At 46.3% G+C, this 25,053-nt stretch overlaps 1 protein-coding gene across 1 annotated transcript in view; it reads left to right on the top strand.

The window, feature by feature from the left end:
- Window positions 1-2,010: 2,010 nt before the first annotated feature.
- The window catches only part of XKR6 (XK related 6), a gene marked incomplete at its 5' end in the record, with an annotated part of 343,195 nt that continues 320,152 nt past the window's right edge, over window positions 2,011-25,053 (top strand). Inside the window, 9 exon segments of the mRNA XM_075063501.1 lie at window positions 2,011-2,181; window positions 2,183-2,223; window positions 2,225-2,295; window positions 2,298-2,389; window positions 2,391-2,408; window positions 2,410-2,461; window positions 2,464-2,555; window positions 2,557-2,641; window positions 2,644-2,698. Coding sequence (XP_074919602.1) covers window positions 2,011-2,181; window positions 2,183-2,223; window positions 2,225-2,295; window positions 2,298-2,389; window positions 2,391-2,408; window positions 2,410-2,461; window positions 2,464-2,555; window positions 2,557-2,641; window positions 2,644-2,698 — 677 coding nt within the window.

The raw sequence follows: 25,053 nt of genomic DNA, 5'->3' as shown, positions 1-25,053 counted from the left end.
GATGCTGGGGGGATCCTGAGTGCAGGGGTTAGGGGGGACTGGGGGAAGCAGTAGGTCCTTGGTGCAAAAGGGCTGGGGTAGAGGGTCCCAGGGGAGCTCAGGGGTCCTTGGTGCAGGAGGGCTGGGGTGGTGGGGATGTTCCCTGGGAAGCTCAGGGGTCCTTGATGCAGGAGGACTGGAGTGTGGGGGTGTCCCGGGGGAGTTCAGGGGTCCTTGGTGCAGGAGGCATGGGGTGCGGTGGGGGATCCCAGGGGTCCTTAGTGCAGAAGGGGTGTAGTGGGGGGTCCTGGGGGAGTTCAGGGGTCCTTGGTGCAGGAGTGCTGGGCTGGGGGGTCCTGGGGGAGCTCGGGGGTCCTTGGTGCAGGAGGGCTGGGCTGGGGATCCCGGGGGGGCTCGGGGGTCCTTGGTGCAGGAGAGGTGGGCTGGGGGGTCCCGGGGGAGCTCGGGGGTCCTTGGTGCAGGAGGGCTGGGGGCACTGGGGGGGTTGGGGGGGGGGGGGGGTCCCGAGGGAGCCCGGGCTCCTTGGTGCAGGAGGGGTGGGGTGGCTCGGGGGGTCCCGGGAGCCTCAGGGGCCTTGGTGCAGAGGGGTGGGGAGGGGGTCCTGGGGGAGCTCGAGGGTCCTTGTGCAGAGGGCTGGGCTGGAGAGTCCCAGGGGAGCCCAGGGGTCTTGGTGCGGAGGGCTGGGGTGGGGATCCCGGGGGAAGCTCGGGGTCCTTGGTGGAGGAGGTGGGGTGGGGGTCCCTGGGAGAGCTGCGGGTTCCTTGGTGCAGGAGAGGTGGGGTGAGGGTCCTGGGGGAGCTCGGGGTCCTTGGTGCAGAGGGGTAAGGGGGGTCCCGGGGGACTCGGGTCCTTGGTGCAGGAGGGCTGGGGTGCACTGGGGGTCCTGAGGGAGCCCAGTGCTCCTTGGTGCAGGAGGGGTGGGGTGGGCTGGGGGGGTCCCGGGGTCCTTGGTGCAGGAGGCCTGGCTGGGGGTCCCTGGGGGATCTCGGGGTCCTTGGTCCAGGAGGGCTGGGCTAGGCTGGGGGGTCCCAGGGGAGCTCGGGGGTCCTTGTGCAGGAGGGCTGGGCTAGGGGTCCCGGGGAGCTCAGGGGTCCTTGGTGCAGAGGGCTGCGGCTGGGCTGGGGGGTCCCGGGGGAGCTCGGGGGCCTTGGTGCAGGAGGGCTGGGCTGGGGGTCCCGGGGACTCGGGGGTCCTTGGTGCAGGAGGCTGGGCTGGGGGGCCCCTGGGATCTCGGGGGTCCTTGGTCCAGGAGGGCTGGCTGGGCTGGGGGTCCCAGGGGAGCTCGGGGTCCTTGGTGCAGGAGGGCTGGGCAGGGTCCCGGGGGAGCTCAGGGGTCCTTGGTGCAGAGGGCTGGCTGGGCTGGGGGTCCCGGGGAGCTCGGGGGGCCTTGGGTGCAGGAGGCTGGGCTAGGGGGTCCCGGGGGAGCTCGGGGTCCTTGGTGCAGGAGGGCTGGGCTGGGCTGGGGGTCCCGGGGAGCTCGGGGTCCTTGGTGCAGGAGGGCTGGCTAGGGGGTCCCGGGGGAGCTCAGGGGTCCTTTGGTGCAGAGGGCTGGCTGGGCTGGGTTCCCGGGGGAGCTCGGGGGCCTTGGTGCAGAGGGGGGCTAGGGGTCCCGGGGGAGCTCGGGGTCCTTGGTGAGGGGCTGGCTGGGCTGGGGGTCCCGGGGAGCTCGGGGGCCTTGGTGCAGGAGGCGGGCGTGGGGGGTCCCGGGGAGCTCGGGGGTCCTTGGTGCAGGAGGGCTGGGCTGGGGGTCCGGGGGAGCTCGGGGGTCCTTGGTCCGGCAGGGTCTGGGCTGGCTGGGGTCCCGGGAATCCTTGGCAAGGGGACAGCGGAGAGCGGGGCTGCTACTGCCCTGGGCAGGCGGAAGCCGCGCTTCGCCGGGCGGGCGCTAGGGGTCCCCCTGCATCCTGCGCGGGGCCGGCAAGCGCCTCCCCCGGAAGCGGCGGGGGGGAGCCCGGCGAGGGGGCCGAGAAGCGGGGCGAGCGCGCGGCGCGGCGGCGGCGGCAGCAGCAAGATGGCGGCCATATCCGGACGGCGGGGGCGCGGCGCGGGGGCGGCTTCGCCCAGCTGCACAACCTGGACGAGGCGGCGGCGGCGGCGGCCGCGGCGGGGGCGGCGACGGGGCGACGAGCAGGGCGGCAGCAGCTCCTGCACATCTGCCACTGCTGCAACACCCGTCGTGCTATTTCTGGGCTGCCGGAGCGCCTGCCTGCGGAGCCTGCTGGGCGGCGGGGGGCCGGGCCGGGGCGGCGGGGCACGGACCCGCTGGCCGCGGCTCCTCCTCCGAGGGGCCGCCGCACTCCCGGGGGGGCCCGGCGGCGGGGGCGGCGGCGAGCGGCCGTGGCTGGACTGCCTGTGGATCGTGCTGGCGCTGCTGGTGCTGCTGGGGGACCGTGGGCACGGACCTGTGGGCTGGCCCTGCATCACTTACGGGCGGCGGATCACGTGTGGTGCGGCCTGACCCTGCCTTCGTGCTGCCCCTCCTGCTGGTGCAGATCCTCAGCTTCCGCTGGTTCGTGCAGGACTAAACGGGCGGCGGGCTGGGCGCCGTGCAGGGCCCTCAGCAGCCGCGGGCGCCATGATGGGCGCCGTCGGCGCCCGGCGGGCCGCGGCCAGTCACCCGGGGCCGAGCGCCTCTGCAGGCTCTCGTCTGGATCTGGCAGACCGTCATCCACCTGCTGCAGATGGGACAGGTCGGGAGGTAAGCGGGAGGGGGTCGCCCCAGCAAGGCGCACGCAGGCTGCGGCAAGGGCTGCAGAAGGGGGTCAGCCCCCCACGCACACGGGAGGGGGTAAAGGCTGGGAGGAGGAGTCACCTACACTACACGGAGGGGGAAGGGCTTGAGGATAGGGGTTCACCCTCTCTTACATTGGGGGAAAGGCCGAGGGGAGTCATGACCCCACTTACATTGGGGGGGGAAGGGCTTGAGGATAGGGGGTCACTCCTCTCTACATTGGGGGAAAGGGCGAGGGGGAGTCATGACCCACATTACATTGGGGGGGAAGGGCTTGAGGATAGGGGGTCACTCCTCTCTTACATTGGGGGGAAAGGGCCGAGGGGGAGTCATGACCCCACTTACATTGGGGGGGGGAAGGGCTTGAGGATAGGGGGTCACTCCTCTCTTACATTGGGGGGAAAGGGCCGAGGGGGAGTCATGACCCCACTTACATTGGGGGGGAAGGGCTTGAGGATAGGGGGTCACTCCCCACTGACATTGAGGGGGAAGGGCCAAAGGAGAGGAGGAGTCACGACCCCACTTACATTGGGGGGAAGGGCTAGGGGAGAGGGAGAGTCACGATCCCATTTACATTAGGGGGAAGGGCCAGGGGAGAGGGGGAGTCATGATGCCACTTACATTGGGGGGAAGGGCCAAGGGAGAGGGGAAGTCACGACATCCCCACACACATTGGGGTGAAGGGCCAAGGGAGAGGGGGAGTCACGACATCCCCACACACATTGGGGGGAAGGGCCAAGGGAGAGGTGGAGTCACAGCATCCCCACACACATTGGGGGGGGGAAGGGCCTGGGGAGTGGGCGAATTGTCCCTACACATGCATAGAAGGGGAGCAGCAGGTGATGGGCCTGGGGAGAGATGGGGAAGGGAGGATTATAGGGTTAGGGGTGAATCCCAGGCAGGGGAGATGATGATGATATGGGGTGGAGGTCATTCCCAGACAGGGAGAAAGAACTCTGTTGTATTGCTCTTGTGCCAGAGGGGAATGTTCAATGAAATATAGCTGGGGTTGGGAGGTGAAACTGATAAATCCCAGGGTTAGCTCAAGGTATGGGGAGAAGCGGTCCCCACCACATGTGGACATAGTTTGAATGAATTATGTGGTGTAAACAGGGATTAGCTCATTTCTACCCCTGGGACAACTTCTGGGTCTGGATCTGGGATTGCGGGGGGAGAAGTGGGTTCACATCCTTACCTGCATTCAGGGTGAGCTCTAGGATATAGGTCTGCAAGTAAGGGAAGGAGGGGAAGATGTATCCCCCAGGGTTAGTCACACTCCGCAAAGAGGGGGAAGCAGGTCGTTATTTGGAAGAGGGAAAAATGTAGTGAGATGTCCTGGATAAATCTTTGGTAATAGGAGAGAGATGCCACTTCAGCAGGTGTAGGGGAATTGGGGAGTATTTTTTAGGTCTCCAGTGTAAGCGACTAGAGGTCAGAGATGGGGTTTGTTCCCTAGACAGAAGCTATGGGTGTGTGTGTGGCGGGGGAGGAGATGGGAAGGTAGGAAAGACTATTCAAGGGAAGGATTTGGATAGCAGGGGAAGCGGGGATAGGGAAAGGAAAATTTCCAGGGTTGGAGTGGAGGGAACAGTTTTGGGGGTGAAATCTCCGGGATGACTTTGGAGGTCAGCATACCCCCAACAAAGATTTGGGAGGGAGCATGAAGAGGTTCCCTAGAATGAGCTTGTAAAAATGAACTCCACAGAGGTAGGATTTTGGGGAAAGAGGTGATCTAAGGATAATTGTACTGAGCTATTTTGCTACACGTCCTCTAGGACAACTCTGTGTGTGTGGAAAGGGGAGACTTCAGAAGTGAGGCTGGAGGATGAGAGGCATGGATGAGAGAGGATGGGATGAAATCCCCAAGTTGAATGCGGAAGTAACAAGCATGCAGATCACAGACAATATTTGGGAAGGAGATTTGGAGGAATAGGGATCCGACAGGGCAAACAAATGGTTAATTTGGCCTCTTCAAATATTTTCCAGAAGAGGCTAGATATGTGGAAAAAACTAATGAGACATTTTATGTGATGGGGCACAGGGGAATCAAAGGGCTTGTTGCTGATGGGGTTAATTTTATCACTGCACTGAAATCTCCAGGATAAATCCTGTAGATAAGACATCAAATGGATTTTAGAGGATTGTATTTTTGTTGGTATGAGGGGGAGGAGGCAGCAAGGGCTGGTGAGATAGAAGGCAAGTATTTTGTGGATGATGATGTATGAGTAATTGAAGGGGTTAATTTTGCTGCTAGATGAAATTTCTGAAAAAGTGGCTGAAGTTAAGATGGAGACAGCACGTTTGAGGGGGTTTGATGTTTCTTCTTAGCGTAAAAATCTTGAAGTAAAATGGAGATAGCACAGCAAAGAATTTTTTTTTTTTGAGGAGGGGGGCAGGGAGGAATGTGTGGGAAGGTTCTCTGGAATCGCTACCTAGGAAATAAGCTGGTGAAATCATGCAGTGCAACAGAAACAACATTTTGGTTCTGTCGTCTTTTCAATGTCACTTGCACTTATTTAAGACAAATTCCCTCTCAATGGTTGTGGATATTTTTGCAGCCATGTCTAGGATGCGTGGGCAGGGATGTGTTAGGAGGAAGAATCAGTTCACAAACCTTTCTGCCTCCTTCCACCAGCTGTTATACCCAAATGCAGATCACATCGGCAAAAGCAGCTTGGTGCAGATGCTCCTTTGGCAAATTGGGGGTGTCTCATCATGCAGCCAAGCAAAATAAGCGGTTATGTATTAAAACCAAATCCACAACACATTTGAGTGAACAGTGGGGGGAAAAAGAGACAAACTAAGCTGCTTAGGGGCTCTCGTCATGCATGGAAGAGATGATGTGTGTGTGGCTTCTATGAAGAAAAGAGGCTTAAGTTGCCCAGATTTTGCAGTGACTTTTCACTGCAGAGGAGGATTTCAGTGCTGGGAATGTGCAGGTCTGGGGCTGCTGACACAGGGACTGGGAAGGGGCTCTCCAGACCAAGTCACGTTATCTGAAATAAGAGAGCTCACTGTGATCCTGCCTATTACCTGAATCACATTCAGCTTTTGCTAAACAGTGCAGTGGACTGAAGCTGGATCTCAGTGTCTGACTTAAGAAAGCAGAGAGAGCTACGATTGAGGGAATTTGTGGACTAACCATTGTGACTATTTCGAGGGTGTTTTTACCCTTCTGCCATGGCTGTTGCGACTGTCATGAAAATTAATCTTGAATGCAGTGATGGGACTAATCGTGGAAAGCACTATTTTAGCAATATTTGCCTGCAGCTAAATTGTTTCATGCTGGTAAGAAGTTTATGTTAAGGGAGGGAGGGGGGCAACTTAAACAATGTATGTTCAGAGTGTGATGCGCTGGGCTTAGGTTCCTTCATGAAAATGGATATGAATAGTGCAAATATAGTACATAGTAAGATCAAAAATAAATGTTGTGCAGAAACTATCTGTTGCCCTGCAGCTGGAAGTAAAGTCATGGAGGATGGGGGGAGTAGGACTGAATTGTATAGAGATGCTGTTCTGAATTTCCCAGGGCTTTTTCTTGGTGAATGTCACATAATTTGTATTTAATATGTGGGGATCAAATATGGTTTGTCATCCTATAGGGACTTCCTTTCCTAAACATTGATGAGACTTGCAAATAAAAAGATTCATAGCTTAAAATTCCTACAGCAAGCATACAAGCTTCTATTAGAATGCCTATGTTGAGTTTTTTTGGGCAGACATTGGAGCATTAATATCTCCATTATGTCTTGGAATTGTGGAGGCAGTATCTAGCAGTTTCAGTACAAATGAGGGAGGCCTTTTTGGAGATTTGTCCCTTATTTGGTATTTTTGTACTTGCACAATCACATGCAGAATTTAGGCTTTACCAAGAGAAGTTAATGAAAGCGTTGATGAGAGAGAGAGTAATTTGTACTTCCAGATTCACTCAGTTTGCTTCTTGCTAATATTTTTATTGTCCCAATCATTGCATGAGCAATATGGTTTTGAGCTCGTATCATTACAAATGTGCTCATGTACCTATTTCTACCTTATTTTAACAGTCTACAGTTTTTACTTTTCATCTTTGTTTCTTAGGTAATCTTGAAGACTAGAACATTTCAGCCAAACTGTGAAAGTAAAGGATGCCAGTCATGCATATTATGCTCTTTTGTGCTTCAGCACTACAAAACTGCAGAAGGGATGTTCATTGAGGAAGAATGTTGCAGTGCTGTGGTGTTACTTGAAGTAAACTGGATTCAGGGTTATGCAGGGTTGCCTTTAAAGCTTCCCAGGGTTGTTGCTTTCACTGAAGTCATTCATCTGTGTAAATTAAGGAATAGACATTTTGACTTGAAATATTTAGCATCTTGGCTAATTAGCTGTATTAAAAGTGCTCAACAGTATTATTTTTGTATCTGTACCTCTTTCTAATCACTGTTGCAAGTAGGTTAGTGGGTCATGATTGCATTCCTTAAAATGTACAAGGTTTAGTGTGTAAACTGTGAAACTTCATGTAGCACTATACTATTAGGTTAGATCTAGGAGTATACCAGTAAAATCTAATGGAATAAGAGTAACCTGAGACTGACGGGTCTAAAATGAAAGCTGATCAGTTGAAAATCCTATTCCGTTGTACCTCACAGAAATTCTGAGAAATGTTACCTTGCATGTAATGCATTCAAATAAGTTTTTAAAACAAGATCAATAAATGTACATGTTACGAAGAAAACTGGACTGTAAGAAAACCTTGTGGTCCTCTTTTCCTTGACATTAAAAATTTATGTTCTACATGTTATGTAATCCTACAATCGCGGTAAAGACTTGACTGTTTTCTTCACTAGTTGATATACCAAATGTGGGAAACTCTCATGTTTTGCGGAAGTTTGTGTGGGATATGGAAAGATAAATATTGTTTGCATAGGTTGTCAAACTAATCTATCAAGGAGCTAAGTTTGTGCTTCAACAGTTGGTTTAAATGGAATATTTGCTGTTAATGTGTGCATGATAAATGAGGATTGTTTTAGTTACATTAGAGAATTTTGCTCTAGAATTAGTAGTGTGACATAAACACTCATTATGTTCAGGATACATTGGATTAGAAGTGTTTCTAAATTATGTTTGCAACTCCTGGGCTTTTAGACCATGTCTGGGTTGTTTAAGATGGGAAGATACCTATCTGTCAAACGACCAGGTAGCTGGAAGTACCCATCCATGAATCTTGTCAGATTCTTCTGTCTTGGGTACTCAGATTTCTAGACATTTTCTGCACATTTGCTGTCTTTTCTGGCAGACTTACATATTTTGCTACTTTTCTGGTTAGCTTGTCTGGCAGCTGAGTTCTTCCTCTTTAGGATAAGCTGTGAAACCTTGGCTGTAGCATAGAGTTCTGTCAGGCTCTGAAAACGCCTGACAGAGGGAAGAAGCACTGGGATAAATGACAATGCTGTGACAAGCTGAGTTGCACATAAAACCAAATATTGCAGAGAGAAATTCCCCTCTTCCATTGAGAAGGACCTCTGTGTGAAATGACTCTATAGAAGAGAATTCCGAACACCTACCTCTATTATCGCATAGTATAGTCTCTCTCACCTTAAGGAATCTCTGTCTGCAGACATCATTCACATTGATTAAAAGGCATTGATGCCTAGAATAGAGGACATCTAGGCTTTTAAAGGGAACTAATCACCTGAGCAAAAGGAGACTCTGCATTGGCTGTTAACTGGTAGTGAGGCTTACTGCCTTGTTGTGGGTTACCCACTAGAGGGGGGTCAAATCACAGATGTTGAAGCGGATCTTATGATATTCTAACCTTTGGAGAGAAGTTTTCCCTAGCCTTATCAGTGGGTGGACTGCACCTTTGCAGTGTGTTCTGGACTAACTCCCCTCCCACACAATCATATACCATCTCTTTGGCAGCAATGTAATTTGCATATGTGGAAAAACACTAGTGTGTGTTGGGGGTGGGGTGGGGGAGGTGAGAGACCTTGTTCAAAAGAAGTGATGTGGTGGTGGTGTTGTCTTGAACCTATCATAAAGAAAAGACAAATTAAAACAGAAGGATTTCCTGTGACGTGTGGGACAGAACCTTGTACTGGGCAAGATGGTGGAGGTATAGTATGGAGAAATCTGAATCCCTCAAATACCTTATTTTCCCTCTTCTTAAATGCTTGCTTTATTTCCTTTGAATCCTTACTTGATTTTTAGCAGCCACTGTCTTGAGAAGCGGTAGGGGTAGAAACCGAAGCTTTATACCATCTGAAAGCTTTCAGCTGGTGGAAAGTATTTATCGAACAGCTCATGAGAGAGAGAGAGAGAAGCAAAAATCACACTTGAATTAAAGGGGAAAGTGAGAGAAAGGAGCTTATGGAGAATAGTGACTTTTTTATGATCCACTGTCTAGTGATCTTCCATGAATAGAAAACAGTTTTCAAGGTTAGTACTGATCTTTTTTCAAGACCAACAAACTCTTTCAAGCATTGGAGCGAGGACTAGGAATGGAGGAGGGGGAAAATTAGATTTCGGGCCTTCCTATCCTGTTAAAATGGACTGAAGATTTTGGTTCTCTGTGAAGGTGGAATTGATAAATCTAAAATTCCCTTTATTGCATATTCTTTGATGGATCCGTTGAAATATATAGTCAGTTCAGTAGTCATCAGCCAAGGTTGCCAGAAGGCGATTGTGGTAGAAGACTTGGAAGACAGATGGTTACGCTAAAGTGCTTCTCGGTATTAACAAAGATTTCTGAGGTTTAAGCAGTTTGGGAAAACCCTAGAACAAAGAGTTCCAGAAACAATGTTTTTTTTTGTTTTTTTTAAAAAGTCTTGTTCTCTTCAAATAAAATGTACACAAATGTACACAAATGGGAACACAAGGCATTCATATGCACAAATGAATAGTTTTCAGATAGAGTTTTAGAAGGAAAAAGGTGTTATAGAGGAGGAAGATCTGCACAGGAATCCAAAATGGAGCCTCTTATTAAAATCAGTGTGGCTACCACCTGTGCACTGAGCACTACATTTACAATGTGCACATGCCTGAACTGATCAAGTGTGTGTATATATACACCGATGCCGTGTTCCTTGTTTTAGTAGCAATATGTATATGATTGTTGGTATTACGTAGTGCTGTGGGGCCCTAAATGAGGTTGGAACACCAAGATCTATACACACATATAGTAAAATACAGATTCTGCTCAAACAATTTACAAACAAGACAGAAAGGAAGTATTAATAGCTTCTCCCTCCTTTTTAACAGAGTGGGAAATGAGGCACAGAGAGATTGAGGGCCAGATTTTGAACCCATTACTCTTACTGAAGTCAGTGTGAGTTAGTGCTCGCCAGCGGAAGTAAATATTCAAGTCCTACAAAAAGGATCTGACAGCTGGGTGTCTAGAGAACATGACTTATGAAGGAAGGCTGAAAGAATTGGGTTTGTTTAGTTTGGAAAAGAGAAGACTGAGAGGGGACATGATAGCAGTTTTCAGGTATCTGAAAGGATGTCATAAGGACGAGGGAGAAAACTTGTTCGTCTTAGCCTCTAAGGATAGAACAAGAAGCAATGGGCTTAAACTGCAGCAAGAGAGGTTTAGGTTGGACATTAGGAAAAATTTCCTAACTGTCAGGGTGATTAAACACTGGAATAAATTGCATGGAGAGGTTGTGGAATCTCTATTTCTGGAGATATTTAAGAGTAGGTTAGATAAATGTCTGTCCGGGATGGTCTAGACAGTATTTGGTCCTGCCATGAGGGAAGGGGACTGGACATGATGACCTCTCGAGGTCCCTTCCAGTCCTTGAATCTATGAAACCCCAGATCTCCTGAGTTCCAGCCTAGTGCGTGAACCATAAGACTTTTCTTCCTCTGTAATCGTGTTCATACACATTCTGTGCTAGGGTTGATGGCTCAAACCCTAGTCTGAGGATTTAGATACTTTACAGATTAGTCACCTGTCCGCATTGAGGTTGTCATCTCTATTCCCTGAGTATGTTTTCCAGACCTGAGGAAGAGCTCTGTATAAGCTCAAAATCTTGTCTCACCAACAGAACTTGATCCAATAAAAAGTATAGCCTTACCCACCTTCTATCACTATTCAGTGCTGTCTGATAACAATCATGAATGATGAGATTCCAAGATGGACAAGTAAAATGCTGAACTGATTTGTGTGATTGACTTTCATGTGTCAAATGCAAATTTGCCCCTTTGACTTGCATTTCCCATCAAGGTTTTCTCATGACCACTATTTGAATATTAGCTTTCCTAGGGTCCTTTTTCCTGGAGGTTGGCTTGGTTGTAGTGCTTCTGGGACTGGGTTCATTGAATATCTAGGACTTTCTGGGCGGGGGTTAGATGGAGCCACAGGTGTGGATTATGTGTTTCAGCATGGCTTTTCTCTTTCTCCACTCTCTGTCTAGATACTTGTATAGTTCTCAGTGCAGTAGTATCTGAATGCTTCACCGTCATTAATGGACTTTACATTCCTACCGCCTCTGAGTAGAGTGGTATCCTCTGTTACTGATGGGGAATTGAGACACTGGGTAGATTTAAGTCCATTGCCCAAATGACCCACAGGAAATTTGTGGCTGTCAGGAATTAAAGCTACATCTCCTGAATCCCAGTCTAGTGACCCATCCTCTAAAAAAGTGCTTCCTGCCACTCTACAAGTGTCTTCTCTCAGACCATTTCTACACTGGTGAAATTTACCATAAAAATTCCTGCCAGTTACCGGAACCAGTATGAAAGCCATGAGGAGCTGCAGGGTAGACAAGGACCCTGAAACCATCTTTACCACCCTTGTAGCTAAACCTTATAGAAAAGCAAATCTCATCAAAATGCTAATGAAAACAGGGCTGCCTTCCAGCATCTTCTCTAGGCGACTGCTCCTACCAATTCAGCTGAGCTGGTATGGGAGCCAGGGGAATTGGTCAATTTTTCCCCCATAGTGCAATAGTGGGGTCAACTTTAGAAGAGTCAGCCTGTTTGCCCTCCCACCTGAATGAGAAAGGGTGGCATTTACAACTATCTAAAGCCAAATCATTTAGCAACTTTCTCTGGAGTTAAAGGGGAGAGAGGTCTTGGACTAGCTAGAGGTGGGAAGTTAAAATTTCCTGCCATGTGTGGGACAGAGAAAAAGACTGAGGCTGAGATATTTTGTACTTTTTAAAACCACATGTAAGGTGCTCAGAGGTGGTGGGAATGGGTGTGACTTAGAATTCTGGGTAAGCTCTTGGGGACAGGGAGTCTGTGTGCACATATGTATGTATAGTGGTTAGCATTTTGAGCCCCCCTTCCTAACTGATACACATTAGTGAATCCTGTGTGCATCTCAAAAGATTTGGGAGCGACAAATGTCCTAAATCAGCAGTTCTCAATTAGGGGTCTGGGGCCCCCTGGAGGGCCGCAAGCAGCTTTCAGGGGTGCTGCCAAGCAGGGCCAGCATTAGACTCGCTGGGGCCCAGGGTAGAAAGCCAATACCCTATTGCATAGGGCTGAAGCCCAAGACCCTTAACCCCACCCCCGGGGGGGAGGGATAGGTCAGTGGTTTGAGCATTGGCCTGCTAAACCAGGGTTGGGAGTGCAATCTTTGAGGGGGCCGTTTGGAGAACTGGGGTAAAAATCTGGGGATTGGTCCTGCTGTGAGCAGGGGGGTGGACTAGATGGCCTCCTGAGGTCCCTTCCAACCCTGATATTCTATGATTCTGTGAAGCCAAAGCCTGAGAAATGTCGCTTTGATAGAGCCCCTGTGGCGTGGGACCCCAGGCAGTTGTCCTGGTTGTTACCCTTTGACACTTGCCCTGGCTTTTATATTCGGAAAACCAGTTATTGTGGCACAGGTGGAGTTTTTATGCATATTGGAGGGGGAGGCTCAGAAGGAAAAAAGTTGAGAACCCCTCCCTAAATGAATTTGTAGAATTACATTGTATGGGAAAACTTGTACCCTGTGTGTGTCTCTGGTCCTTCCATGCTGGTAGGAAGTGGAGGAATATTTTAACCGTTTTGCAGCTGGTTCCTCACTGCATCTATGAAGAAACTTGTGGTAGTGCTGGAAATGCATTTTGCCTGCCATACCACACTCAGCAGTAAAACATCTCAGGAATGGTTTGAGATTGGGATTGGAATTTATCCCAGTTATGTCAGCCAGGAAAAAGAGCAACAGAGGCTGATACTGTTGAAGTAAAAAGTGTTGTAAGCAGAAGGCATTTAAAAAATATGAACAATCTGGTGCAAAATGAGTAGTGGGAGGTGTTCCAAAAATAAGGAGAAAGTAGTTTAAAAACATGGCTAAAAAAACCCCTTGAATCTTGAATGCCAGAGAATATTGCAGTTAGTTTTGCCAATATTTACAACAGAATTGTAAGCATCCATTAAAAATACTAAGAGTCCAAGATACGGAAACGAGATTCAGGCAATTGGCAGGGTGGCGAGATCCCATAAATAAGGATCATATTTCCAGGGAGGAATTTGGTTATACTCAGAGACAATGGCTCATAGTATCATTAAGGGAAGGAAATGTAGACTGTTGGTTAGAGCACAGGACCTGGAGTCAGGAATTCAGTGCTCTTTCCCAGCTCCACCACTGACTTGCTGTGTGACCTTGGGCAAGTGAATCTCATTTACTGATTAGTGCTCTGTAATTTTAATAAAAAATTGTATTCCTTTGCAAGAGGATTTTATCTGGTGTTTAGGGAGCAGAAATTGGACCTGCTCTTCTTTTTCCTTACTGACTAACCTAAGTAAATAATTCCAGAGATCAAAGGTCAGACTTTCAAATTTAGGCATACCCAATTATGACCATATATTTGCATGTGCCTAATTTATACACACACACCTGATTTGCATGCATAAGTGAAGTACACATATACACCTCTGCCCTGATATAACGCTGTCCTTGGGAGCCAAAAAATCTCACCGTGTTATGGGTGAAACCGTGTTATATCAAACTTGCTTTGATCTGCTGGAATGAGAACCCCCCCGCCCCAGGACTGCTTTACTGTATTATATCCAAATTCGTGTTATATGGGGTCACGTTATATCAGGATAGACGTGTATATGTGTGCCTAAATTGGAATCTGGCCCATCCTCTGCATACCTCACCCTCTGGAGAAAGAAAATTCAGTTTGATAACCACCCCTATTTTAAAGAACATTTATGAAATCAGCAGGGGATAGGAGAGAAAAGAGAGACCCTCACTCAAACCAAAATTTAATGAACTTCCTGGATTTGTATAAAAGCATTAAGCAGCATGAAGCTCTGTATCGTAGCTCTACAGTAATTTGAGGCCCTTTATGGTTTAAATGGAGGGATAAAATGGAACCTGCAATTACACTAATTCTTTCTAACTGAATATTTTGATTTTACTCTTTCCCTTTTAAAACACACCTGTGTAACTACTAACATTCATAAAGCTACAGGAATATTTGTTTCCTCTTTTTGGTGATCAGTGTAAATGTACTTTTTTATTGGACATGCAGTTCATTTCCTTATTGCTAGAAGGGCATCCCCAGTATAACTGCTTTGGAAAGTGGTGGACAATGAACATTTTTCTGCTCATTTTAACTGTGCTGCCTTTGTCACTGGGCTGTCTTAGTTTACCATCTGGTGTAGAGGGGAATACTGTGCTGTGGATTGAATGCTTTGAGTCCCTGCGTGTGGACCTGACATGATTTTGTCAGATATCTTTTTAGTTAATTTATTATCCATGCAGGGCTTGTCATCAAGAGCTGCAGCTATTTTTTTTTTTTTTTTTTTTATCCCGAGGCCATGTTCAGGGCAGGCAGACAAGATCACTGACTTATGCCATGAAGACTTAGTTTGGGGATGAGGATAACAAAAGGACATGCTAAGTCTTGCTTGAACAGAGCTTGGTAAAGGTGAGGAGTTACAGAGTTGCAACTACTTTCTCCCAAGGTCTGTTGTAAATTAATTTAATTCACATCTTTAAGGAGAATCTGTCTTAATTTTTTGGAAGCAAAATTTCGGTATTGTGTTTTGTTGTAATTGGCAGTTGGACAGTCACCCGTGAAAAAATTAAAGGTCTAGATCCTCAGCTGATGTACAGTGACATAGGTCAGTTGAAGTCAACAGAGGTATGTCTTTTACACCCACTAAGGATTTGTCCCCGAATGTTTCTGTAGATAGGTGATTTATTATTAGAATGGTGAAAGGAGAAGGGTAGGGAGTGGGATGAGAGGGTAAGTTTAATTGATAATTGTATTATTGGATATTTATTATTGGGTTTTGGAAATAACCCTTTTCAGTAACATAAAATGAAAGCTTTTAAAATGTAAGTTCATATTTTCAGCTCAAGTATCAAATAGAAAAAATTAGACAAATTAATATAATTGCAATCTATATTCTCTATACTGAATCTCTGATTTAAAGAGAATTTTACTAATATTTATTTCATACACACACCAGTGACTGGATGCTGTGCTGTCCGGTAACTGTTTTCTAGTCCAGTGGTTCTCAGCCTGTGGTCTGCAGACTCTTTGGGGTCTGAAGACTGTTTGATTTCTAAAGGGGTCTGCACCTCCACCTGAAATTTTGTAGGGGTCCACAAATGAAAAAAGGTTGAGAACAATTGGACTTCTGTTTCAATAAACTGCTTATCTCATACAGTTGTCTTTTCATCTAGTGGTGGTGGTGTGTGACTGCTGATTGAAGGCACAACGCTGTAATTCATTTATTAATAATTATAAATGGAAATAATTTGGAGCAGCACAAAGCACTGACAACAGAAATTGATCTGCCCTTCTCCCAGGGGAGCCTTACAATGACAAGTCGTATTCTCAGCAAGGAAGGATGAGAACTTGCTTCACTTCCAGTGTAAAGTCACTAGCGTGTTGTCATGCTAGTGGACTAACTTCAGTCGGCAGCAAGAAATTGTTCTAATCTTTCTTTTCCTGGTGTTTCCTGTGTTGAGGGGAACAATTCTTCCTTCCTTCATATTTTTTAGAAAACAACCAAGAGTAAGGGCTTGGCTACACTTGCAAGTTGCAGCGCTGGTGAGGGGGTTACAGCGCTGCAACTTACCAGGTGTCCACATTTACAGAGCTCAGCCAGCGCTGCAACTCCCTTCCTGCAGCGCTGGCTGTACACCTGGTCTGCTATGGGTGTAGCGAATCCAGCGCTGCTGATGCGGCCTGTATCATGTGTGGACACTCACCAGCGCTGTATTGGCCTCCAGGTATTAGGAGGTATCCACCAATTCCTGTTCACACCACAATCCGGAAGAGGGTACTCCCCGAGTACTATTCTAAAAACAAAAACCAGCGTCTCTTTGCTGACAACACCACCCGCAGCGATGGCTTTGGATGTTCACAGCTGTTGCTTGAGAGAAAACAGCACGGCGGGGGGCAGGGGGAGGGGAGGGACCCGTCGCAGAAGCTGCTTTCTGGTCGAGCGTTTACATTTAAGATGATGAGAGAGGGGGTCGGAAATGGCAGAATTTCAGCAGGGAGCGTCACCGCGTGTTGCTTCAAAAATCACTCTCTCTGTCCCCCGAGCTCCTGTCACATACTCCACTCCACCCCACCCCCTCTGTTGAACTTGCAAGGCAGGGAGCTGGTCACAGTGTGCTGCCAAAATCGCACACTCTCTACTCCCGCAAGTCCCGTCACACTCCACCCCAACGCCCCCTCTTTTTCGAAAAGCACGTTGCAGCCACTTGAACGCTGGGATAGCTGCCCACAATGCACCACTCCCAACAGCGCTGCAAATGCTGCAAATGTGGCCACACTGCAGCGCTGGTCGCTGTCAGTGTGGACACACTGCAGCGCTGCCCCCACACAGCTGTACGACCACAGCTGTAACTACCAGCGCTGCAAAAATGTAAGTGTAGCCATGCCCTAAGTTTGAGAGGAAAGAAGCATTAGTATACTTATTGCTTTGGAAGAGTGTTTACTGATCATGTGCATTAGATCAGTAGATGTTAGGATCATGGTTGGTTGGGTTTTTTTTTTGCTTTGATTCTGTATCACATCTGCAAGTGCCTTTTATTGAAAGAGGACACAATGGCTTACTTATAAAATTGTTTTCTGGGAAGGACATGTTTTTTTCTTGGCAATTCAATCTTATTTCACTCTGTTCTTGACACTCAAGTAGGGTAATAATGTGAATGTATATTTTCGATACCAAGAGAAGGATTTCAACCTCTTAACCCAAAAAAATCAAGTGTATTCTTCTCACAAATGAAACTGAAATCTTTGACTCTGTCTATTCTTGTCATTCTCCTTCCATTCAAGGCACTCTCTTGAATAATAGACCATCCCTCGAGGAATTTTATACTGAAGTTACCACCTATTAAGACATGCCAGAGAAGTCCTAGTGCCAGATACTCAGCCAGTGTAACTCTGTTTTGTTTACATCAGCTGAGGATCTGACCCCAAGATAGCTTTCAAAGTCTAGTGAGGAAGACATTTTTGCCCCAGTTTTGATTTAATTTTCTCTAGTTTTAAAAACAGTGTTTGTTTGTTGTCTCTTGACATATGCTTGCCAGTGTGGCTTATTGCTATCTGTCATAGATTATTAGGGTTGGAAGGGACCTCGAGATCATCTAGTCCAACCCCCTGCTCAAAGCAGGACCAATCCCTAAATGGCCCCCTCAAGAATTGAACTCACAACCCTTGATTTAGCAGGCCAATGCTCAAACCACTGAGCTATCCCTCCCCCCTCTTTGTTTATCCTTAAAAAAAAAAAAAAATCTTTGGATCAGAATTCATTTCTTACCGCTAGTGTGTGTGTCAAAATTGCACCAATCTCAACCACTAGTCCTTTTTTTGGCTGAACTATGTAAACTTTGTGTGTACAGGGTGTTAAGTTCAGTGTGTGATTTCAAGAAAAATACTTCTTTCTGTATATCCTCCCCTGACCCATAAAACCCTCCTCTCAGCACAAGTGTTCCTCAGCTTCTGCACAGTACTACTTTTCTGGGTCATGCTGGTGGAAAATTGCTGCTGTTCACGTAGATGTCATAACACTAGATTCTTCCCTCCTCTACAGATGACAACTGAGAGAAAGGAAAGGATAGCAGTAGAAAGAGGATGGAACACAGCGGCGCATAGGGTTTGGTGGAGAGAGAAACTGACAATTACTATTGGGAAATAAACTTGTTTCATAACTTTACTGTTTAGACATAAAATTCCAGATGGCAGAACTTATTTTTTTTAACCTCCGCTATCTATGAATTTTATTTTTTTAACTACATGTTAATTAGAGATAGACTTGAGCCACAAAGTTTAGGTCCAGATTTGAACCTCCCTGAAGTTTGAGGGAGAATTGGATCTGGTTTTCTGGCTGGGCCCATCTCCATTTGAAATTCAGGTACATTATCCAGGTAAAAGTGAACCCCGAGGGTTTTCAGAGTTGGGCAAATTTTATTCAGTGTTTGAGAATTTTATTTTTGTTTTTTCCTCCTCCTGTATGAATAGGAGAATAAGTTTTTAAGGCTTGAAATTTTGAACTGCTTTCATGGGCAAACATCGAGAAAGACATCAGTTGATGCTGTCTCATTCACTGATCTTATAAATTCAAAATGAAGTGGGAAGTTCATTGAAATCTTTAAACTTAGTACACATCATACTGTTCTGCTGTAACTGAAGCAGGGACTCAGAATTCTAGCCCATGGGAGATGCAATTTACACCTGGTAAAGAAATACTTTCCGCACAAATTGTGGGACAATACCTATAGCTTTAAGAGTGTAATAGAGCATTTAATTTAGCTTTGTTCTCAAATCTAGACAGTGTAGACCTGCAGGGCCAAATTTCCACTGAGCAATACTCTATTGATTTCAGTGAGGTTATGCTGGCTGAGAATTTGGACCCTAGTTTTGGATATGAAAGGGAGAATTCTTAAAGGTCCTCACAGTTTCCAAAGGTATATTTGTGAAACATGTTTTTTTTTCAAGAGGGGGCGTTAATTTAGCTTGAGTCTACAGTAAAATGAGTGGATGTGTTGAAGAGGAAAGAGGAAGGTTGGGCAAGAACCTTTGTACACCATTTTTTCCCCTTTCATCATCACACATGCCTGGTACTTCATTGTAAGTAACTACTCAGTTATTCGCTGCGGAATGTTATTCACCAAAATGCATTACTGACTTTGCAGTTGAAGCAAATTACCTGCGGAGGATTTTAGCTGTTAGATTGTTTTTTTTTTACTATAAACAAACCCCTAAATGTTTAGTAGGACCAAATGAATTGAAAGAGTAACTGTGTTTTAAAAGAAATAATGTAATGTCTCTGTATCTCAGAGGCAGGGCTTGAAGTAATAGGGTCTGGTTTTCATTTATACAGAAGCCTTGTCTTCACTTGGAAAAAAAAAAAAAAAGGGTGTGCTCTTACCACATGGTAGCTAGTGCATGGTAAATAACAGGAGGTAAGATCATAGGCCTGGTCTGCACTGAAAAGTTGTATCAGCTTAGCAGTGTTGGTTAGGAGTGTGGGGGTAAAAAACATACCTCTGATCAAAGTCGCTATGCTGGCATAACCTCCACTGTAGATACAGCTATATCAGTGAAAGGGCATCATTTGGGGAGGTGGTGTTTCTACACCGACAGAGAAACTCTTCTGTCGGTGGGAAGCTGCATCTACATTATGGGGCTATGCCAGCATAGCTACGTTAGTATAGTCTCTGTAGTGTAGACATATCCCTAGTGAAGTCAAGTCAATTGTAGTTGACATGTTAACAGATAGAAGTGAGTGCTTCCCTTAACTTGCTTGTGTGTGAAAACTACAATTAGCTTGTCTTGACTGAGATTTATCTCTGTTAGTTACCATATGGTAGCTAGCATGTGACAAGGACACACCTTTTTTCCTAGTGTGGGCATACCCTTGAGATACTTTACATAGTTCTAGCAGTGTCAAAGTGTCTCAAATTAGTTTGAGGCTCTTTACACTGCCAAAGAGGTGTAATATGCCCTTGGTGTTAATGAGAATCAGGCCCTTTGACTTCTCAAATGAAAGTCTTTTTAATACAATTTCACAGTGTTGTTTTTGCTTTAGGCCCTGTTCACATTAGAGGCATTTGCCCTTGTGTAACTACATCACTATTATCGTTCTGGTGCAATTCCCTACTACAGGTGCAAGCAGATTTTGCACCAGCACAGCTTAGGCTATGTCTCCATTATGGGTGCAGCAGTGCCACAGCAGCTTTGCTGCTATGGCACCATAGTGTAGACACATCCTACAGCAACAGAAGGGGTTTTTCTGTTGCTGAGGGCAATCACCTCCCTAAGCAGCAGTAACTAGGTTGATGGAAGCATTCTTCCGTCAACCAGATTGTGTCTACATCAGGGGTTAGATTGGTATAGCTGTGGTGCTCTGGTATCTGAATTTTTCACAACCCTAAGTGCTGTAGCTACGTTGATCTAAATTTTGAGTGTAGACCAGGCCTTACTTGGATAGTTTACAGGATTATGTCAGTGGTTCTGCATTACACTGGTGCAGGATGTCTATTTTGAGGGGTAGTAAGTTTGTAAAAATTTCTCTTGTGACAATTGTAGACAGTGCCTTAATGCACTGCTGATGATCCTTGAGAGATGCATCCCAGTAGGGCTGTAAATTATCTGCTAATGCATAATGAATACTATTATAACACCAAGCAGTTCGAGAAATCTTAAGCTCTAGGCACTTGCTATTGTCAAACTCTTAGGCCTTATCTACACTAAGGGAAAAAGTCAATCTAAGTTACGCAATTTGAGTTATGTGAATAGCGTAACTGAAATTGTCATAGCTTAGATCTACTTACCGTGGGGTCCACACTATGTGACATTGACAGCAGACGGTCTCCCATCAACTCCCCTTAGTTTTCTCGATCAGGTGGAGTACAGGGGGTGAGTGTCTCTCGCCAACATAGCGCTGTCCACACTGGCGCTTCTGTCTCTTGTGATAAACCCAGGCCAGCTGGGAACAGCAGAGTAGTAGAAGGGAGATATACTGGCCACTGGAAAAGCAGCTTTCTGTTCCCTGAGTGACCAGAGCAGGGGCTGCTTCAGGCTAATGAGAACACCTGACTCTAATTAAGGCCCCTCTTATGCTGTAAAAGGCCTCACTCCAGTCAGGCCAAGGAGAGCCAGGGTGCCAGAGGAGAGGAAGTGTGTACGAGGAACTGGGAGCAAGAGGTGTGCAAGAAGCTGAGAATGAGTAGGCATACTGCTGGAGGACTGAGAAGTACAAGCGTTATCAGACATCAGGAGGAAGGTCCTGTGGTGAGGACAAAGAAGGTGCTGGGAGGAGGCCATGGGGAAGTAGCCCAGGGAGTTGTAGCTGTCGCGTAACTGTACCAGGAGGCACCCTAGACAGCTGCAGTCCACAGGGTCCTGGGCCCGAACCCGGAGTAGACGGCAGGCCTGGGTTCCCCCCAAACCTCCCAACTCCTGATCAGACACAGGAGGAATTGACCTGGGCTGTGGCTTCTACTAGAGGGGAAGGTGTCTGGGCTGTTTCCCGACCCACAGGGTGGATCTGTAAGTCGAGCAAATCCACCAATAAGCGCAGGACCCACCAAGGTAGAGGAGGATCTTTGTCACGTGGTGAAACTTACATTGGTTGGGGTGTGTTTTTTTTCTCACCTCTGACCAACAAAAGTTTTACTGACAAAAGTACTAGTTTAGACACAGCCCAAGATGCATTGTTTCATGAGTAACATTCCTCTTCTTGAGAAGAGGGCAAAGCAATTCTTAATGAACAGAAGTGGTCAGGTGCCTGGTTTCATATCTCATCTGAAAGATGGATATTCCAGTAGCACAGTGCGTCCTAGCAGACCAGATATAGCGATTTTGAGAGAAAGGAGTGTTATCTCCTGAATTTCCAAACTTGATGGGCTGTCTGTGAAGGTCTCCCAACCTAATACTAACGAGACTCAGCCCTGTTGTGCTTTTGGATCTGAGGAGATCACAGGCTGGAGACCGATCATCTTTGAGGCTATAAAAGTATTGTAATATTACAATTACAATTGATTACAAGTGTTCCTTAGGCGTTTGTTACATTTGTTAACGGGGATAACACTAGAGAGGAAAACTAGTATGTTAAGTTGTCTCAGAGAAAACTGGATATTAATAAAAACTATTGGCGATAAAATGGAGTAGATGGAAAGCTGGTGCAATTAATATAAGAGTCTGAACAATCAGCCTATTTAAATTAATGGGCAGATTCACTGTGGCTATTTCTGATTGTTGTGTTACTACCTGTGGTCATTAATGCTGTTTCAATAGACTTGAGTGTTACTGAGGCTGTGTCTATGCTGAAAATAGGTGTGCTTTGACTTTGAGATAGCTATCTGTATGTAAAATCCTAGTGGAGATCACCCAGAGTTCGTTTTTACCTTTAATGAAGCTAACAGAGGTGAGCCTAAGATGAGGGATATAGGGACATAGAATTCATTATAGAAATGAAGGGCTGGAAGGGACCTTGAGAAGTCATCAAGTCCAGCTCCCAGTGTTGGCGTAGGACCAAGTGAATGTAAACCATCCCTGAAAGTGTTTGTCCAACTTGCTCTTAAAAACCTCCAATGATGGATGTGACGGGTTGGGTCACAAAGACCCCCTTGGGACTGTCACTTGGTGTGCTGAGACTACCTCAGCCTGTTTTTCTCTGCCAGTTTGATCCTCCAGAACCCTGCCTTGCTGAGCCAGACACGCCAGTCTGCTCCAACACAGATCCAGGGTCTGAACCACACCCCACAAAGCTGCAGACTTAACTGAAAACAGCTTAAGAAGTGCCCCTGTCTCTAGCACCCAGACACCCAGCTCCCAATGGGATCCAAACCGCAAATAAATCCGTTTTAGTCTGTATAAAGCTTATACAGGGTAAACTCATAAATTATCCACCCCCTATAACACTGATAGAGATGCACAGTTGTTTGCTCCCCCAAGTATTAATTGCTTAATCTGGGTTAATTAATATGTAAGTGATTTTTATTAAGTATAAAAAGTAGGATTTAAGAGGTTCTAAGTAATAAGACAGAACAAAGTAAGTTACTAAGCAAAACAAAACACAAGTCTAAGCCTAATACATTTAAGAAACTGAGTGCCAGTAAATCTCACTCTGAGATGTTCCAATAAGCTTCTTTCACAGACTAGACTCCTTTCTAGTCTGGGCCCAATCCTTTCCCCAGTACAGTCCTTGTTCCAGCTCAGGTGGTAGCTAGGGGATTTCTCATGATTGCAGCCCCCTTTGTTCTGTTCCACCTCCTTATATAGCTTTGGCACAAGGCGGGAATCTTTTGACTCTCTGGGTCCCCACCCTTCCTTCTAAATGGAAAAGCACCAGGTTTAAAATGGATTCCAGTACCAGGTGACATGGTCACATGTCCTGAGAGACCTCCCAAGCCTTCATTCTTCCTGGCCTAACTCACGGGAAGGCTTGCAAGTAAACAGCCATTTACAGCCCGTTGTGCCAGTTGGTGGGAGCCATCAAGTTTCCAAACCACAATTAATGGCCCACACTTTGCATAATTACAATAGGAGCTCAGAGTTATATTTCATATTTCTAGTTTCAGATACAAAAATGATACATTTATACAAATAGGATGACCACACTCAGAGATTAGCTTTGTAATGATACCTTACAAGAGACTTTTTGCATGAAGCATAGTCCAGTTACAGTATATTCACACTCAGCATATTTTCATAAAATCATATGGTCAGAGAGCCTGCATGTTACTGCAGCTGTGTGTGTCCCTACTTGTGTGAATGCTAGTAGAAATATAGGACTGGGAGTGGGTCTGCAACTTGTCACAGCAGCACAGTGAGAGAGGGAGCTCAGGCTGGTGGGGCAGAGGGCTCAGTGGTACTCCAGTTCCAGGTGGCATGTGGGGGGGGGAACCTGTCACAGTCTCATCTGTAGATTTTTATGAGCATACTCTCCATTGTCCATTAATGAAAATATTGAATAGTACCGGAGCTAGGACTGACCTTGTGGGACCTCACTAGATACGCCCTTCCAGTTTGACAACAAGCCATTGATGATTTACTCTTTGAATATGGTCTTTCAACCAGTTGTGCACTCATCTAATTTAATGTAGCCCGTTTTCCCCTAGTTTGCTTATGAGTGTGTCGTGTGGGATTGAGAACATAAAACTAGCCATATTGGGTCAGACCAATGGTCCATCTAGTTTAGTATTCTATGTTTTGACAATGGGCAGTGCCAGATGCTTCAGAAAGAATGAACAGAACAGGGCAATTTATCAAGTGATCCATCCCTGTCGTTCAGTCCCAGATACTGGCTGTCAGAGATTTAGGAACATGCAGAGCATGGGATTGCCTCCGTGACCATCTTGGCTAATAACCATTGATGGACTTATTCTCCATGAATTTATCTAATTCTTTTTGAAATCCAGTTATACTTTTGGCCTTCACAACATCCCTTTGCAAGAGTTCCACAAGTTGACTATGTGTTGTGTGAAGAAATACTTTCCTGTGTTTGCTTTAAACCTGTTTCCTATTAATTTCATTTGGTGACCCCTGGGTCTTGTGTTGTGTGAAGGGGTAAATAACACTTCCTTGTTCACTTTCTGCACACCAGTAGCATATCTCCACCCCCTCCAGTCATCTTTTTTTCTAAACTAAACAGTTCATTTTTTAAATCTCTCCTCATACGGAAGCTATTCCATACCCCTAATCATTTTTGATGCCCTTCTCTGTACCTTTTCCAATTCTAATATATCTTTCTTGAGAAGACGTTATCAGAACTGCACACAGTATTCCAGGTGTGGGCGTACCATGGATTTATATAGTGACATTGATATTTTCTGTTGTCTTATCTGTCTATCCCTTTCCTAATGTTTCCTGCCATCGTTAGCTTTTTTGGACTGCTGCTGCACATTGAACAGATGTTTTCAGAGAACTTTTCATGATGATTCCAAGATTTTTTTTTTTCTTGAGAGGTAACAGCTAATTGAGAACCCCATCGTTTTGTCTATATAGTTGGGATTATGTTTTTCAATGTGCATTACATTGCATTTATCACCATTGAATTTCGTCTGCCATTTTGTTGTCCAGTTACCCCATTTTGTGAGATCTCTTTGTAACTCTTCACAGTCAGCTTTGGACTTAGCTATCTTGAGAAATTTTATATCGCCTCAAACTTTGCCACCTCACCTTTACCCTTTTTTCCCCAAGATCATTTATAAATACGCTGAGCAGCATTGTTCCAGTGCAGATCCTTGGGGGACCCTGGTATTTACCTCTCTCCTCTGTAAAAAATTGAGGATGTATTCCTACCTTTTGTTTCTTATCTTTTATCTGTGAGAGGATCTTCCCTCTTATCCTAATACTGCTTACTTTGCTTAAGAGACTTTGGTGTGGGATCTTGTCAAAGGATTTCTGAAAGTTCATCCACTGAATCAG

Source organism: Chelonoidis abingdonii, chromosome 3, assembly GCF_003597395.2.
Source record: "Chelonoidis abingdonii isolate Lonesome George chromosome 3, CheloAbing_2.0, whole genome shotgun sequence".
Classification (NCBI taxonomy): Eukaryota; Metazoa; Chordata; order Testudines; family Testudinidae; genus Chelonoidis; species Chelonoidis abingdonii.
Note: the sequence above shows the minus strand (reverse complement) of the source record. Positions and strands in the feature narration are given on the sequence as shown.